This window comes from Neopelma chrysocephalum, unplaced genomic scaffold, assembly GCF_003984885.1.
Source record: "Neopelma chrysocephalum unplaced genomic scaffold, ASM398488v2 Primary Assembly neopelma1_68, whole genome shotgun sequence".
Taxonomy (NCBI): domain Eukaryota; kingdom Metazoa; phylum Chordata; class Aves; order Passeriformes; family Pipridae; genus Neopelma; species Neopelma chrysocephalum.
Genome location: NW_020897727.1, coordinates 1,505,084 through 1,522,418, shown reverse-complemented (window position 1 = coordinate 1,522,418; position 17,335 = coordinate 1,505,084). Strand labels below are relative to the sequence as shown.

The window sequence follows — 17,335 nt, the reverse complement described above, 5'->3', positions numbered from 1 at the left end:
GGGTTACAATGTAAATGGGCCCCCTTTGTTTTCATTAATGTGTGAGGGGTGGGTGTAAGGCAAGCTGTTCACAAGGCTTAAATAACTTATTGTAAAAGTGTCTTAAAGAAAGCATATTTTGTCTCCATACCACAGTTGTTTAGCATTACTCTTGTGCATCCAACCGACAGCCAGTTTGGCAATGGATTTTTGTGTGTCATTTTGTTCTTTTGACCTGTGATACTTTTTCCTTTCTCTTTTTTTTTTTTTTAATTGAGCTAATGGATTCACCTTAAATAATACAAAACGAAGAAGCTTGCTTTTCCTCTTTCCGTTCTTGATATCTTAAAAATAGTAAACAATGCTGGAGCTGCTCTTTTCCACCCAAGCCCCTTTACGTAAGAATTTTCCAGTTGCTGTTTCTGTGTTGATAAAGAGGTTTGAAATTGAGACTTTCTAAAAATGTCAAATTAAATTATTATGCTCAGTGCTTTTAATCAGTTTAAAAATTAACAGAGTATAGACTTTTAAAATGGTTTTAGGAGTTTTAAGTGTCTTATGTTTTTCTGCCTGTAGTCACTGATGTATGGAGAAAGAATGCTATTGAAATCTTACGAGTTGTTTTGATTACCTAGAATTGGCCCTGAGTCCCAAGATTTTAGATGATTTCAAATCCAGTGTGGATGGTATTCTGTGGCTGACATTTGTAGTTGGTTTTGTAGGCCAAAAAAGTTGAAGTCATGCTCTTTTTTGGGGGGATATCTCAGTTCCAGGTTGTTTGCTTTTTTCCATATTTGGCGATAAATTTGGACCATAAATATAATTTGATTCATGTCTTGTTTCGATACTCACAGACTTACACCAGCACATGGAACAGTAGATACATGTGGTTGTGATCCATCCAGTGACATGAATTTGATGCAACAGGGTTGTATGCAAGAGTTTCTGTGCAGGTGCTGAGAGTATAAACACTGAATGAACAAGGCAAGGAGAAAGTATTATGTCTAGAAGATGCAGTAATACATGATTATCACAGCAAAACATCATTTTGAATACAGCAAGTTGCAGCTTAGTAGAAATAGTACTTTGTTCATTTTCAAACTTTGTTAATCAAGGTAGAAAATTGGGTTGTGTTTTCTAGCTTTCAGTTAAGACAAAAATAGTGACTTTCCTGAGATGAATACTCTTCAGTATGGACTTAAGTTTACTGTATTTTGTTGCTCTGTTTTAAGACAGAAATGTTGTGGCAACATGTTTTCACAGATGCTTATCAAAATGCTCTTTTTCCTCATAATAACTCTTAGTTATGTCTTGGGTTTTAATTTTCTTGCACTTCATTTCTGGTAAGAACAACTTACTATATCTAGTGTTCTCTCCAGTATGAGAATAACTGATTCAACTAGTTGTAAACAGGATGAAATCTGCCATCCTTGAAAGAAGATTATTTAATACTCAAGAACACTGTGGTAGTTTAATCGGGAAGCAGTTCTGTTGATAAACACTTAAGAAACTTTTTTGTGAAGCAACAAAGAATATAGAGCATTTAAGACTGTACATAAGCATACAACAAATACAAGTCTTGACAAGAGTGTTATTATGAATGTCAAAAAAAAATCAAGTATTGTTAGAAGGCAGTACATGTTCTAGTGAAAATGTTTTGGATATTTTTTTTCCTAAATGAATGTAGTTATCCCTGAAAATTGATTTGGTATATATAAAAAGATTGCATAATGATATCCTAAGTGAAAAATTGAAAAGGGAAAAAAATAAAGAACAGAAACTCCAGAATTGAAATGCTGAAGAGAGACACCAGGTTTTCATCAAGTGGCGTGTTTTCCTCTTTAAGAAGAAAAATATTTATATATACAATATTGATAGTTTGAATGATTGTTCAAATAGAATGTACCTCTTACATGTGGACTCTGCTGTGAAGTGTGATTTGCCCTGTAGTGTCATGGTAAAGCGGAAAGTGGAGTAGGTAGACAGTAACATTAACTGGAGATTTAGAGCCCTAGCATGGCTTGTCATGATGTATCTTTAAGGGTAGAAGTTTTTGTATGAGAGAACACAGGTCAGACCCTTCTCCACAAACTGCTCTTTTTCATTTCTTCAGCAACCCAGGAGATCCAAAAGCTTTTTAGGTTAGTGGAGAACATCTCAATTGTGGCATGTACTCACTGTGTGTCTGTTAAGGATGCTCAGCCAGTTTGTGTTAATACATCCTTGACATTGCTTTTTTACTAGTGGATTAACAGTTCCTTCTGGAAGAGTGCAGAGGTGATTAGTCAGCCACCTTTGACCTCTCTCTAAAGTTGGACTTTGCAGCTGAACTTGAGAACCCATATCTTGTTTCATGCGCCTGTAGAAGGACGCGGTAGTGACTGGTGAGGCAGCAGCTGTGACTGTCGCGGTGCAGGGTAACAGAATGCATTGTTATGGGATGCCACAGGGTAACAGTGTTGTCTGTTTTCCAAATTGTATTGTCCTAATTTGTGAGCACATCATGCAAATGTCGTCTCTGCTGCGTAGCCAGAATGCTCAGCACATGACTTTTGTTTCAGAGAGTAATTGATGTGTGTATGTTCACAGTGATCTGATGATCACAGTTTGTTTTCTTTGCTAGGCACATGAATCATATGATGAAAGTTTATTTTCCCTGACTGAATGTTGTGACATTAATGAAAATTGTCTATGTAATATTTTTTGATATAGTGAAATTTGCAAGTAGTTGGACATTCAATCTTTAAGTACTTCTTCAATGTTGTAGCATGGTGTTTTACTGGGACACAACTCTAGCAGAATAATCAATAGCTGCCTATAGCTGGCATTAACAGCCTTATGAAGGGTAGGTTTTACTGATATATTGCATTCAGAAGAAAAATAAATAGCAAAGAAAATGTTACTGAGTGCCTGGTGTGATGGAAGTTGGCAGCTGAGTGTCTCTAGAGGATGAGTAAAGCTCTGTGGAAGTGACCTGTCCTTAGAAGGGATGGAGGTTTGCCTGAGTGTACTGTGTGAATGCTCCAGCTCCATGATTCCATGCTGCAATTAAGCGGGATGTGACAAAAGTGACTGCAGGTGTACTGTCTGTGTTGTACCCTGGTGTGTATGTCTGTATACAGCAAATATGGGCATACACATAAAAGATTAGGCAGAGTTTTCATTTTCTTTAATTTAGGAGGAGCTGTGATTTGTGATTTGTTTTGTTTTGTTTTTGTTTTTTTTTTTTTTTTTATTTTTGTTTTTTTTATTCTGGAAAAAAGTGTAGGCTTCTTTTGAGCCTACAGGATGGTAAGTTTGATCAGACATTAACTATAGTGAAGCATTGCTTATTTAGAATTGTAGGTGTACCTGAACTACTGAACTAATTTTGTAATTGTCTTTTTTTTCTTGTAAGATTTGTGTTAGCTTTATATACTAGTAAGCTATAGTAAGACATACTTTCATCACTTAAAATGGAAAATTAGTGTCCATATATAGGTGACATGTATATATATTATAGGATTATGTATCATTATGCTCAAATAAATCAGAGTGACATGTGCAAAACTTTATTCCTAAATTTGCTCTGAATGCAAGAGAATTAAGACTACGTAGTTGCCTGCTCTTCCAGGAGGAATCCATATTTACTGTAAGGACTGAATCCGAAATAGTGATGGTATTTTTTGGGCAACTGTTCAATGTGAGTTAAATCAGTAGACCTTTCTGTATTTCTCCTTTGTCAATGCCTCCGTTTTTTAAATTTTCTAGTACATTGCATCAGGTTGTACATTTTACACTGCACACCCCCAATGCCGTGTCATCACCATTTGCATGGCCTATATGTGAAGTCCCTAGCATGTGGTTTTATGTAAAATATAGTAATGTACTGTACCAAAACTGGAGGAGGATAAGGCACTGAAATCAGCCTAGTTTTCAGTTGAGAAACAAGGATCACAGCTTCTAGAAAAGTGTATTTCCAAATGCTGTTGTCATTATGAACTAATAACAATATCTGGTGGTGCTCTTCTTGCTGCTTGTCAATGTCATATTCCCCGTACATTAAGTATATGTAGTGTAGCAGGTTCTATTTTGGTTTTATTTCCTATCCTCTTCCCAGCAGTGTGCTCTAAATTTTCTTTCTGTCCCTTTGGCCATGACAGCTTGTATCACTACTGCACTTACATGATTATGAATTTTAAATCTTCACAATGGTGTGCCATGGTGTCACTGGGGGTAATGAAGCTGTTACTTGAGCCAAGTGTGACAAAACTTCATTTCTGAAACAACATGGTGAGAATCCCATTCTCACAGGGATATCCACAGACCCGGTGCATTTAGTGCTGTGAGGATGATAAAGGCATTGAAACCCTTATGTCATTCGAAGATACGATTCAGCTGTATGTGGTTATCTTGCATATGTACTAAATTGCTATTCTGCTATGGCATGTGTCTTAGACAAAGCATGCCCACAGGCACTTCTGGACATGTGGCTTGCTGCTTCATTTGATTGTGGCTTCCAGCTTCTTCATTCTGCAGCATTTAACCCATTCTGTAACGTGGCTTTCTGTGTTTTAAATTATTTCAGTCAAACTAATGACACCTTAAATTTCTGCACAACTATATTTTAGTACACATTGTGTTAGGAAGTGTTATGGCTAAGGCAGTAAGTAGCTTGATGGCAACAGGTAGTGGCTTCAGTGATGGGAGGAAAATGTTGGTATTCTAGGCTTTTCCATACTAAATAGATACTGAGATGTGCTGTTCAAGAAAATCAGTAACATGACATGTAATTAAATACTGAAGGTAGTCACAAATAAAAATGCAATTAGGACTTCAGAATCTACCACTCACTGTTTTCCATCTTCATAGTTTATGGATGTTTAAAAATACTTGTTTTTCTGACAATAATGTTAATTTCAGTGATTCCAGTTTGTATTTTGAATGCTACAAGGACCAGAGGTCTAGTTTGGAGATGTCAGTACAAGTTTTCATCTGTAAATAAGAGAAGCTTGTATGTAGCTTAGTGTATTAGGGGCTCAGTATAAATTAGGTGGGTGGAAGCAATGCCTTGCTTATGTGTAGAATTATTTCATTAGAATTAGTAAAATTATTTGAGTATTTAAGTTGAACTTCAGTTCATTTTAGTGTTTGTGAGGTGGGATTACCTACTTCTGGCTATGAAGTCCATCATTTTTTCCTCTCCTCTCTACCCCACCCTAAATGATTCGAAGTAGCTGATGATGTTAGTTTTGACATGCTAAGAAAATTATAGGGTACTCTTTTGAGTTCTTTTGAATGCATAAAACCATTTGTTGTGTGGTTCTTCAGTGCTTATGAGAACTGCACCTATTTGTTGATGATGAAAATTCAGACTGCTGGCTGAGCGAGCATGTGCAGGTTGTGCTTGGTGTGATTCAGCATTGCAAAATATAAGCTGTCCAGAGTGCAGAGTAGCCAAGTGAGTCTTGTAGTGCATCTTAGCTCAACTGATTCCAGCAATAGTAAATAATCACTGAAGCATGCACTGCTGTGCAGTCCTTCAGAACTTAAGTGTTCAGTGTAACTACTGTTTGCATGTGACCAAAATGGAAAAAGGGAGGTGTATACAAAGGAGTGAATTATAACAAAGAACACTTTCTGCTTCAGTTCTTGCTCAGAAAACATATGTTCAGCCATGCAGGCAACAGTTGGGGTAAAGACACACTGTAGGTTTGGAAACAAAAGGCGTGTTCTTTTCTTGCATTCACAATGTTTTCAAACATATTCACTTGTTAGGGACTGGCCTGTCAGCTGGATCTTCTTGCAAGCGTGATTTCTTTTTCCTGACTTCTTTCAAAAGCTTTTTCCCCACAATGTTTTACACTTCATATAATCCACTATGCATGGTAGGCCTGCCTCATTCTTTGTGCTATTGATGATTCAGAGGTGGAGGGGCCATGCTCTGGGAGAATGTGGCTGAAGGGTAACCTTTCACTCACCCATACATCTGAAGATGCTAAGCCACTCTTATTCCAAATATCTTGAGTGGTTTGGTTGCTCTTTCATGATGAGGTGGGTTATACTTCACCTTTAGAACATTGCCAAACCAGTTAGTGCAGCAAAAATACTTGGAAAGTGTTGATCTTTATACATTTTTTTACTTTGTAATTATGTATTGAATATCTTACAGTCACCCATCATAACTGCAGTGAGTCATCCAGTAAAAAAGATTATTTTTTTTTTCTCAATTGGAAATTCATTCAGTTGTGGCATGCCAGAGTAACCAAAAATTACTTGGTCATTACTTCTGTTTGGATTCCTTTTTCCTAAATATATGGTTCGAGACCCAAGTAGAAATACACTTATATAGGCATAAAGTGATGGTTATTTCCAAGTTAACTCTACCTGGTTTAATTTATGACATTTAAACTCATAAAAGTAGAAAATGTACTGCTTTAGCTCCACAGGTATAGATAAATGGTACAACTTTCTAGTGCAGACAAGACTACAGTTTCTCTGAAAAAGTCCAAGTGATCTACTCACTGTAGGTTTTTCTAGGTCAAACTACTCATCTATCAAGTCAGGTATTCATCCTTTGCTGTCAGCAGTGAATACCTCAAAGGGAGGCAGGGCTGCCAACATTTTAATGCATGTAGACTTGTATATAGAGCTTAAACATATGTCTGACTTTAAGCATTCTGCTTTATAATTGGGTTATGTACTTGTTTAGTTTTGATGTGCACCATTGAATATAGTGCTAGGAGAGAATGTATATTCTTTGTGGCAATGGTTTCACATCAGCAACTTGAGTTTCCATTCCTTTTACCCTACAAAAATTACACGTCTTTCATAAAATTTTCTATTCCTTTATATTTTGTTTAAAATAGACATAATATTTTACTTTAAAACCTGGTTTTGTGTTGGAAGTTCTCAATCAATTACCAGAACAGTAGGGAGTTTCATATTGGCTTGTGGATTATTCATGTGTTTTGTTGGAGTATTAATAGTGTTAGCTGAATTTTCAGCAGCCTGGGAAATTACCACTGATGAATGTCCAATGATTGCAATATCCCACATAAGGCCCTTCAGACCATGAGGATCATTTAGTCAACTAGAAAATCCTCAGACAAGAAAACTCTGTGTAAATATTTTCTAATGGAAGGTGCCAGCAAATACATCCTTGCCAACATGTGTCAAAACTGCCAGAAGATCTGTGAGGATGGGGATTAACTTTTTAGCACTGTCATCTTAAGAGCTTTGACAGGGAAACATTATTTAAATGTTTTTCTTTGACTGTGTATGACTGGAAAGATGCTAACGGTAGATAAAACTAATATAAAGCAGTTAATGATACTGACATATATTCCAAGTCTACACTCTTTTCTTTACTTGAGGTCTGTGTCAGAAATCCTTGAGAATACTACAGATGTAAAATAAATTGTCTTTTCCTTTTCAAATGAAATTTGATGATTTGTCTCCAGTCTGATAGAAGAAAGCACACACTAGTATATTGCTTCTTTTGAGGAATTTTTTGTTTTGTTTTATAGGCTCCTTAAAAGTAAATTATGTTTTAGATGTTGCAGTGACTTCGCTGACTCTCAGAAAGAAAATAGTTAATAATAATTTCTTTCCTTTCAGCTCCCATGGGCCTACCTTCATTGTACAGTTTGCATATAACAGCTAGTAAGAGTAGAATGTACTGAACCTTAAACAAATCTATTAGGATCACCATGGCAAGAAAACGGGAAAATGGCAGGAAAAACGAACAATGATTTTGTAAACCCTCCAAAGGTCAGAAAAAGGCTTTCAGTAAGTATGCAGAGGCTAGAAATCAAATCCCATTTCCTATCATAAGAAACCAGTTGTTTTAGCAGCAGTGGTTAATGTACTGTATGTGAAAGATTTAAGACTAGTTGGAAAGCTTTGCTTCTGTTTTATTAGGCTGCTATTGAAAAGCCAACAGCATAACTTCAACTAGGTGCTTTGAGATTTCTTAATGGGCTGTCAAGGGCAAGACACCAGGTCTGTGCTATACTAGCTCTTTCCTGTACATTAAAACAACAGGGGCCAAATGATCATATACAGAAGTATGAATTACTTGATGCTTTCTCTGTTCCATATGGTCAGCCATGTCTTTGGCAATTAATCATGTACAGAATCAGTTGAGTGCTCTCTGAAGCATTGAAGTCAACATTTAGTTGTACCTGTGCCAGTGGGGGCAGTGGGGGTTGCGAGCGTAAAATAGCAGGATGAGGAGCTGCTGGCGCCGAAGCCAGAGCAGCTGGCTTCTATAAACAACACTTTTTTCCTCTTTACCTTTTTTTTTTTAAAAAAAACTTTTCTTTGACAAACATGACTCATTTTTCAATATCATCCAAAACATGCGGGTTGCTGAGTGAAGCTGTGATATCTGGCATAGTGGATTAATAAACAAAAGGCAGAGAATTGGGTTTAATGTGCCCAAATTACTGGGTGATAACTTAAACCATACTGGCTGTTTCCATCGTATCAATGAAAATGGGTGCATTTGATTGTATTTAAAAGTAAAGAAGAAATGAGCAGTGTTTTGTAAGCAATTACTAGCTTTTTTATTATGGAGGAATTACAACATGTTAAATTAACATGGCTTAATAGATTTCAGCTTCTTTTCCTCCACCCCTTTAAAAGGCACCATGTTCTAGTTTTGTAGAATTTCATCAGGATACTTTTTGCACTGAAAGCAAAATAAAATGACAAAAATAACAGGGAAGATACAGAACAACATTTCAGCTCTGCTTACAGATTTTACTCTTTATGTTTTTCCTTTCTGTATTAGTTATTGATTTTTTTAGAGATGACTGCTATGTTAAAGTAGGAGTGGTTGGTAAAGATTCAGAAGCTTATCCTATTTAAACTGGTGGTGAGTAAATTAAATCTGAGAGTGAAAAATCTGATTTGTTGACCCAATAAAGTAGAACCAAGAGGCAAACTGTCCCAAGTGCCACTTTAGTTCAGACTGAAGGCTAATTTGTTTGACAGAACACTAGGCTTCATGTCTCCAGCTATACAGTGTTTTTAACCTTAAGTCTGGCTCCTCAAGAGGTCTGTATTGAAGGAAGGAAAAATCTAGCTTTAGAAGATCGAAAATGTACCAGTGTGGGGTTTGGAGTGTTTAGATGTTGCTTTTACTTGCATGTTTGTAAGCATGTCATAGTATTCACCCAGGACACACACAGTTCAGCAGGGTAGTGGCCTATGGATGTTAAAATAGAGTTTCTTTTGCTGTGTATCTAAGAAAAAAATATTACTATAATCCTGTTAAAAACCCTCATTTAGATTTTTTACGTATCTAATTTTGAGTGTATTTCCTGGGTGAATAGAAAGGCTTGGTTATAGCAGCTTCTATTCAGTCCCATCCAACTGATATGTTTTGTCAGTGGGAATGAGAGGGAATAGGGTGTTGGTCTCTTAAAATCTAATCTTAGTACCTTCCTTTCTTACATAATGAGAGAAGATGCTCTGATGGCTGCTGCCTGATATGTCAGTAGAGCATTAGATTAGTTCTGCTGCTGTACCAGGAGGAAGTCAAAGAGTTTAGTTTCCTAGATACTATGTTTAATGTAGAAGGCTGGATTGGCACACTTTATTTTTATATATATATGTAAGATATATGTGTGTATACCTCTGGGTTTTTTTGAGAGGTGGGTTGTATGTTTGTTTTTAAGACCCATGCCATTTGGGATTTACAAGGAAAGGCTTAAAATACATTAATAGATCCGTAAGGAGAATTGAGTAAGATTTACTGAAAATATTAAAAATACTGCTTATTAAGGTGATATGCTGGACAATGACACAAGGACTTGCTTCCCACAAGTGATAAGCAGTTTGCATAATCTCGTTGCTTAAGTTGTCCAGGATATGTTTTTGCCAGCTCAGGAAGCAGAAGAAAGAAAGTTTCAACAGTTTGTAAACATTACCACCCTCAAGAATCTCTGTGAACACAAGGATGAGATAAGACAGGCTGTAGGGCTGGTTGCATTGTTTATTTATTCTACTGTCCTGCAGTCCCATGTGTGCTGAAAAAACACTGAGTCAGTGTTGAGTCCAGTTCAGAAATGTGAAGGCTTCACTCACCATTGGGCAAAGGGGGCCTCTGCAGACAATTATCTGTCACTGAAAGAATTGAGACACAAGATCAGATTTTCTTTGATGGGATGTGCAACTATAGTGATGTTCAGAAGGTCATTCCTGCTCTCTAGAGAAGGGGTGGTATCAACCAGGTTTCAGATGGATTTTTATCAGTGTTGATGTGAGGAAATGGCTTTCCCAGCTGATAACATCTTTGACCGAGTTTCTTGAACCCTTGACCTTTATCAGTCAAGGTATAAAATCCCCTTGTTAAAAATAAATCCCAAAACAAGTTACATGGAAAAGAAAGGAACATGTTCCTTTCAAAGGAACGTTTTATAATATTATTTTACCCATAATGCTGCTTTATTTGTTACAATTTGAGATTTTTATTGAGATTATAAGAATAGCAAGTTATTAAGAAATGCCTCTATAAAAGCTACACATCAAGCCCTGCACTCACATTCCAGGTAACCTCACTGCCCTCAGCACTCCTAGAAAACAAGTAAATCAGTTAAATGGCTATGTATTGTTGTTGTATGTTGCTTAATCATACTATTTCACCCTCCAGGTAGCTGCAACTGTTCTCACAGGGCTTAATAAAGAAACGTTTATGATGTCAGTGTCAAACTACGCATTTGACTTGAACTATGCACATCACCACATAAATGAAAGGTGTTAACAGAAGGCTGGAGCAATATAATTTCTCTCAGTAAAAATTAAAATTAAGTTCAGTTTGCAGAATTATGATGTTCCTGTAGATGGAGGGGACTTCAGGTAATGGAACCCAGAACCAAAGTTACAATTTGACCAGGTCCACAGAATTCATGCAATAGCATTATGGGATTGTGACCACTTGGAGGAGTGGTCACCCATCCCTGACTGATAACAATCTAGTAACATCCTCTCTTCATTAGATTTTAACTAAAAATTCTTTAGGAACTATCAGTTCTCCTTGCTCTGCACTTTGTGAATCACTTATGTTGGAGATTTTGATGTTTGTTGCCTGCAAATAACTATTCTTTCAGCTTTGTGAGGCAGAGCATCTTTAAACTTGGGACTTTACTGCAGTCTCGGAGAGAAGTAGACACGTCACTGTCACCAGTGGATTTCCCTGTCCCGTTGTGATTAATGTGGCCATCCAAGGATTCTGAAAGGGAAGTTTGGTGGGCTGTGGTCTAGCTGTATGGCTGTGGTCTGATCATCCTATAATAGAGAGAAACTGTAGCTGTAGTGCTGTGTCAAGGCTCGTACATGATAAATATAAAAGTTAAAGCCTTAGTAGGTATATTTATTGTGAATGACAAGGAGTGTTAATTTACACTCATTAAAGAATGTACATCATCTCATGTGAGTGTGTTTTCACATGCTGAAGTCCTCTATCAAATCCTGCTTTAAACTGTGCAGCTGCTGGAAGTGAGGCTGTAAGGTCAGGATTGTTGAAGTTGGCGGATATTAGAGCTTGTGGAAAAGATGTTGTAGGTCAGTGCAAGGGAAACCCATGTCAGGGAATCCTTATCTGAAAATGCTCTCTGGCTTTTTGTTTGCTTTGTAATGTCAAAGCAGGGTCAAGAATGTGATCTGTATAGACAAAGTTTTGAACATTTTGAGTTTTTACAAGAAAATGTTCTTTTTGATGTGTAAGTCCCATATGATGGGCTAATGCCTTTTGGTAGGCCAACTGATAGAACTGGGAGGTGGGGAGAAAGATGCTTTTTGCTCTTTGTCATCAGATGTTGGTACAATAAAATTATTTTCTGTCTCTGTGAACCCTGTCATGCTTGTCTCATGGAATGACCATGACGGTAGTAACGCTACTGCTACTTTACATAGTTTAAGAAGTGTATAATCTGCATGTTATTGTTTCTTGTGGAAAAAAAAAACCTGTCAGACTCAGGGTAGATCTTCCTGTTTTCACAAACTAAAGATAATAACAATCATTTCTCTCACAGAATCTCCAGAGGAATTTTAGTTGGGCAGGGCAGAATGTAATGTGTATGTGATCATGGGGAGGAGGCAATATGCCATGTGTTTTTGTCACATTGTTACTATAAGAGAGATTATGCTGGGAATAAGAATTGCAGCTCTTAGTTATGTTTGAGTTGTGTTTTCAAAGTCACATATGCAACTCCTCAGGTTAGAAACTTCTTTTATTTTGCCTCCTTTACTGTGAAAAAAATAGGTTTGTGCAAGCATTCTGTCTATTCTGTCATCCTTCCCAGAAGCATTTAGATACTTTGATATGTTTGCAGAACAGGTGACTGAAGGTTAGAATAGCAAAAACAGTTAAATGTGTATCAGCAGCTGGTTAAGGTGAAAAAGACAATATAATATCTTCACTGAAGGAAGAGACTGTTGCATTGACTCTGCCGTGGTTACTCTGCTGCACATCAAGTCAGCACATGTGCACTGGTGGACATCTGGCTGGTCAGTAGCGTGAGCATCAACATGTGCCATGTCCTTCCCAGGTTGGCAGAGACTGGGAAGTGTAGGGGAAAGAAGGGAAGAAAATGGTGGGTGAGTTAGTGAAGGCAAAGATGGAGTGATGGATTTAGAGTTAGCTTGCTGGCTGGATGAAGGATGATAGGAAGCTCTGCAGTTTTGTTACACCAATGTTAACTGTCAACACAACATTTGGGAAGGCCAGTAACTTTCAGTCTGCAGAGGCTGTGTGTCATCGTACTGTACAGATTACTTAAATCAATTGCATTTATAGATATGTATAGTTTTAGTAGATTTTAATTTATTCTATGCATGAAAATATTTTTCTGCTTGTTTAACTGGAATATTTAATGATAAAGAGAACATGGGGACATCATCAGAAATTCCTTTCAGAAGATACAGTAAAAACAGGTATTTTCATTAGCTTTGCCAAAGAGCAAATGGGGAGAGGGAAATCCCCCAACAAATGCATTGAAGAAAATACTTCTAATATTATTTGATACCAGATAATATTTAGAAAAGAAAGGAACTACGCCTCAAGAAAATGATGCCTAGAATGCACAATGTCTTCTTGTGATACTTAAGGCAATGAGATTTTAAGGTTTACCTTATATGCCATGTATATTGATTAAATACCAAATATATGGTGGCCATTTCTAACCATCATTTACTGTATTGATTTGTCAGCAGTGGAACTGTAATAAAAAAAGCTATTGATTTACTGTCCTTATTTGCTTATGGGCTTTTTATTAATTTTACACATTGTTTCCTATTTCTAGATTATAATTTTTATGTGTTACCTCTCTTTAAGACAAGTCTGGTCCTCTCCGAAGTTAGAAAAGAACAACAAATTGAGGAACAAAGGAATGAAACCATCAGCTGCTTCCTGCTAGTCCTTAAGGAGCGACAAAGGCTGCGTAAAGAATGGACAGTAAGGTGGGAAACACTCCTATAAATCCCCTTGCGGGGCAAGTTGACATTTTCAAAAAATTTTCAAAATTTTCGCTGTTCAAATAGTAATTCCTTGAATGGAATAGTCAGTGTTTCTGCTTCTGATTTCAGAGTTACTTTGTGGGGTAGACTGCTCCCTTACTGTGCTCACATAATGGAGGCCATTGATAATAGCTTGAGGCAACATATATATATTTGAGGATTGGTGCCACCTCAAGTGCCCTGAGGTTTTCCATATATTGCTGACAATATGAGCAATGCTCTTTGCTGGCATGCTATGCTAATGGACACACTGCTTGGCTGCTTGCTTCGTGATCCTGCCATTTTCCTGTGAGATCCAACTGGTGTTAACTGGGTTGTGTTGGGTGAGATTGGGTGAGTGTATGTATTGCTGGAGTTCATATTATGAGTGGTTTATTATATGTAGTTCTTAATAGAACTCCTTGCCATGGTAATAGATCAGGTCAACAATTTTAAAAAGTTGTTTATGTTTCTATTTGGAAAGGTTTGTTACTGGAATGTAGTCTGAATGCATATCAGAAGCTACAGCTACACCATACTTTTAGTTTGTTCAGAAATAGGTGAATAGAAAGAGAATTTCCACCATATGCCACCTTGTGTCCTTCTCTTTAGCTGTTAAATGAGTTGATGTCACCCTTTTTCACATCTATTTCTAAAAGCTTTAGATTTGTACTCATTTCATAATTTCTTATTATTTTATTTATGATACTTACATTAAGTACCTATCAGTCTGTGAAATTTTTCTACCAAATGTACAGCTTTTCTTTTAAACCAGGTGTTCTTACTTATAATTACAGTTTTTAGTAAAAAGTAATTTTTAATGCAGTTTTTGTAAATGAGATTTTTTTAAAATGAGATTTAGCCCTTAATTGGCATTAATTTTTTACCTGCACTAAATATTCCATTTAAGGGAGCTCTTTTGTGGTTTATTGTAGTTCTTGAAAATCTAAGATTGCTTTTAAAAATTATCTGTATATTTTGGGTTTGACACTTGAGTGTCTTTGCTGTTCCAGACAGTTACAGTGAGTGGACTTGAAATATTTTAGAAGCTTTAGATAAAATATAAGCTTTATAACATGTAATTATTTTACAAATTAGAGGCTGAATTTTATAAGTTTATGTTCTTATGAGTATGGAATGTTTATTTGTGTATTACTCAGTTAAGATCTCTGAGTAAAATATTGTCCATGTTATCATGTGGCTTTTATCTTTTTTTGAGGAATTTTAGTTGTTTGAGGTTTTTTTGTTGTTTTTTTTTTTTGAGGGGGGTTGCCTTCCATCACCGTGCTTGCTAAATAATGCAAACATTTTGGCCACATTGGAGATGGGAAATCACTCAAGGCTTTTCTGGGACATTCTGTGCATCTTTATTGTGAACCAGAGGAGAAAGCTTCTAGTGAGTCAAATATCATTTTAGTGTTCCTTTAGTTTAACAATAATTCCCTATTATATGAAGTCATCACAAATCATGGCAATTGGGGGTAATTTAAAGATCAGGTGGGTTTCTGTGTTTCTGGCCTCTGCTTGCTGCTTGGAGTGCTCCAACACTGGAGCCAGGGCTGCAGTTGGAGCTGTAGCCTTGTCCCTGACTGAGCAGCACTACAATTTTGGGGGGTGGGGAGAGGCACAAGCAGATGAAGTGCAGGCCTTCTTAAAACTAAACACCTGAAAGAAAATTTCAAGAGCATTGTGCCTTGAAAGTTCTGAAAGAAAGTGTCCTTGGAGTATTAAATATCCATAATCCTTTTTCTTTCTATTTGATGTTTCCCATTCCAGTGACCTATCTGAGAGTCTCATCCATATGAGCTGCATAAACAGGCTGTTACCGTACACCTCACTTTGCTTCATCAAAGCTCCTGCTCCATGTCTGGAATGAAACACTGGCTGTGGTAGCCATCGAGCACACGGTGGTGAAAGTTATAAAACGTCCGCCGTGGTACAAGCAGGGCTGCTCATGTTTTAGAGATCAGTCTATTGTGTACTTTGGAATTACATGAGAAAAATGTGCTTGGACAGGAAATAATTAGCACTTGTCAAAGGGCAGGCAATAGGTTACAGTATTTTACTTTCAACAGGCTATCAGGGGATCAGCTAGATTAGATAATAGAATTTTTTTCCTGTGGAAGTTAAATACAGATGACTCTAATTACCTTACATTGTGCATTAGAGAGCAGATTATGAACAGTACAACTTCAAGAAATTTAGGTCAATGAGGGGAGGGCAGCTGGAAAAAAACTTTACTCTGTATTTGATCTTTGAAGAGTTTTGTAGTCATTCTGTTCTTTCTGGTGTTTTATTTGTGTCATTAACACCTGAAATGACATGCTGGGAACTGGTAATGCAAACTGATTGAACATTTAGAAATTTAGCCTTTCTCAGAGAAAGGCATATGGACTCTTCTGATATGTATCTACAATGTTAAAGCATGCCCTTGTGTTATGTGCTTAAAGTTGTACCAGTGTTTCTGCATATTAATGAACTGAAATTACTCTTTGAGATTTTATTTCAGCTCCACAGCCCAAAACACATGGCAGTGCGCTTAGTGTTGCAGCTCAGCATTTCATATGCTTTTGAGGCAAAGATGTCTCAAGTATCTGAGCAGGTCTTTTAGGGATTCAAGTTGTTCTCTGAGTGGTAGTGATCCAAAATACTTCAGGTAGGACTCAGTGAATGTCTTCTGAGTGTTAACAGAAATGGTCCAGAGTTTCTAAAGCCCCAGATTTGTTTATACTATGTGATAGTGCCTGATGGACAGGTTGTTATAGCTGTTAAAGAGCTGCTCTAGCCCTTTGAACTGACCCCTTCTTGACCTCTCCTTATAGAAGGTCACTGTTCACCTTATAAAGCGAGGGGAACCTTGGATTCTGCTGTAACAAATAGACGGTGAAGGGAACAGCTGTGAATTTTGGACTAACCATGCAAACCTGTATAGACCTTTTAGGGTCACTGTATGATAATGAAAATTGCTACCAAATTATATGGAAATTTAACAGCAATAGTGGGAAAGAGAGGGTGGAGTCTAATGCATTTGGTTTGATAAATGAAGTGTGAAGTTACCCATCTGGCTCTAGACAGCCCTCTTTTTCTCTACGAAAGGGAAACATTTAAAAATAACCATGGTACATCTAGAATCAATGACCCATACAGAGAGCTGGAATAGATCAAGATTTAATGGTGACTGTGGAAGAAATTATCATTTGAAAAGTGAGACAAAGGATGAAAAAGTACAGTTCAATATCTGCACCTGATTAATTTTTTAAAAAGGGCTTAATATTTTTCCCTGTTGATGATGCTATTGCCATTTTTTATTTTACTTTTTAACTGGAACCAGAAAAGTTGTTATATCATAAAGAAACGGATTGGCCAAAAAAAAAAAAAAAAGTACTTGAATTTCAAGAGAAGATGTTGCACTTTTCCCAACCAGTAAGTGCCTGAGAGAACTGGACTATAGTTAAATAGAATTGTAGCTCTTATCTCTCCTGATAGAACTTGTGTCATGTTATAATGACATTGTCTTTAACGCTTGCTTGACACACTGCACTTAATTGCTTAATTGGTTTTTGTTGTATTTTTCATAGATGTATATTTTCTACCAAACTAATTTATCATCAATAAATCAACAATAGATTATTTAAAGTAGTGTTTAACTGCATTGAAATTATTGACTGCTAGGAAAAAATACGGTTGGTTAAACCATTCCGAAAATGTCTTTTTTTTAATGGAAAAATTTTTTAGTAGAAAATGATTTTATTATGACAGACTCTGATGTTTCCTCAGTGAAATTGTGCCATTTCTCTTAGGGGAAATTTAGCCACATATTGGAAAATGTAAAGTTTAGGAGAAAGACATAATGGAATGGAAAGTTTGATAAAAT

General features: G+C 36.7%; 1 protein-coding gene across 6 annotated transcripts in view; it reads left to right on the top strand.

Moving 5' to 3' along the window:
- The window catches only part of FTO (FTO, alpha-ketoglutarate dependent dioxygenase), a 235,509-nt gene that overhangs the window by 87,658 nt on the left and 130,516 nt on the right, over positions 1 to 17,335 (top strand). For all 6 annotated transcript variants that reach the window (XM_027684983.1, XM_027684979.1, XM_027684978.1 and 3 more), the window contains exon 8: positions 13,301 to 13,425. In XM_027684983.1, the coding sequence (XP_027540784.1) occupies positions 13,301 to 13,425 (125 nt within the window). The remainder of the gene's footprint in view (positions 1 to 13,300; positions 13,426 to 17,335) is intronic.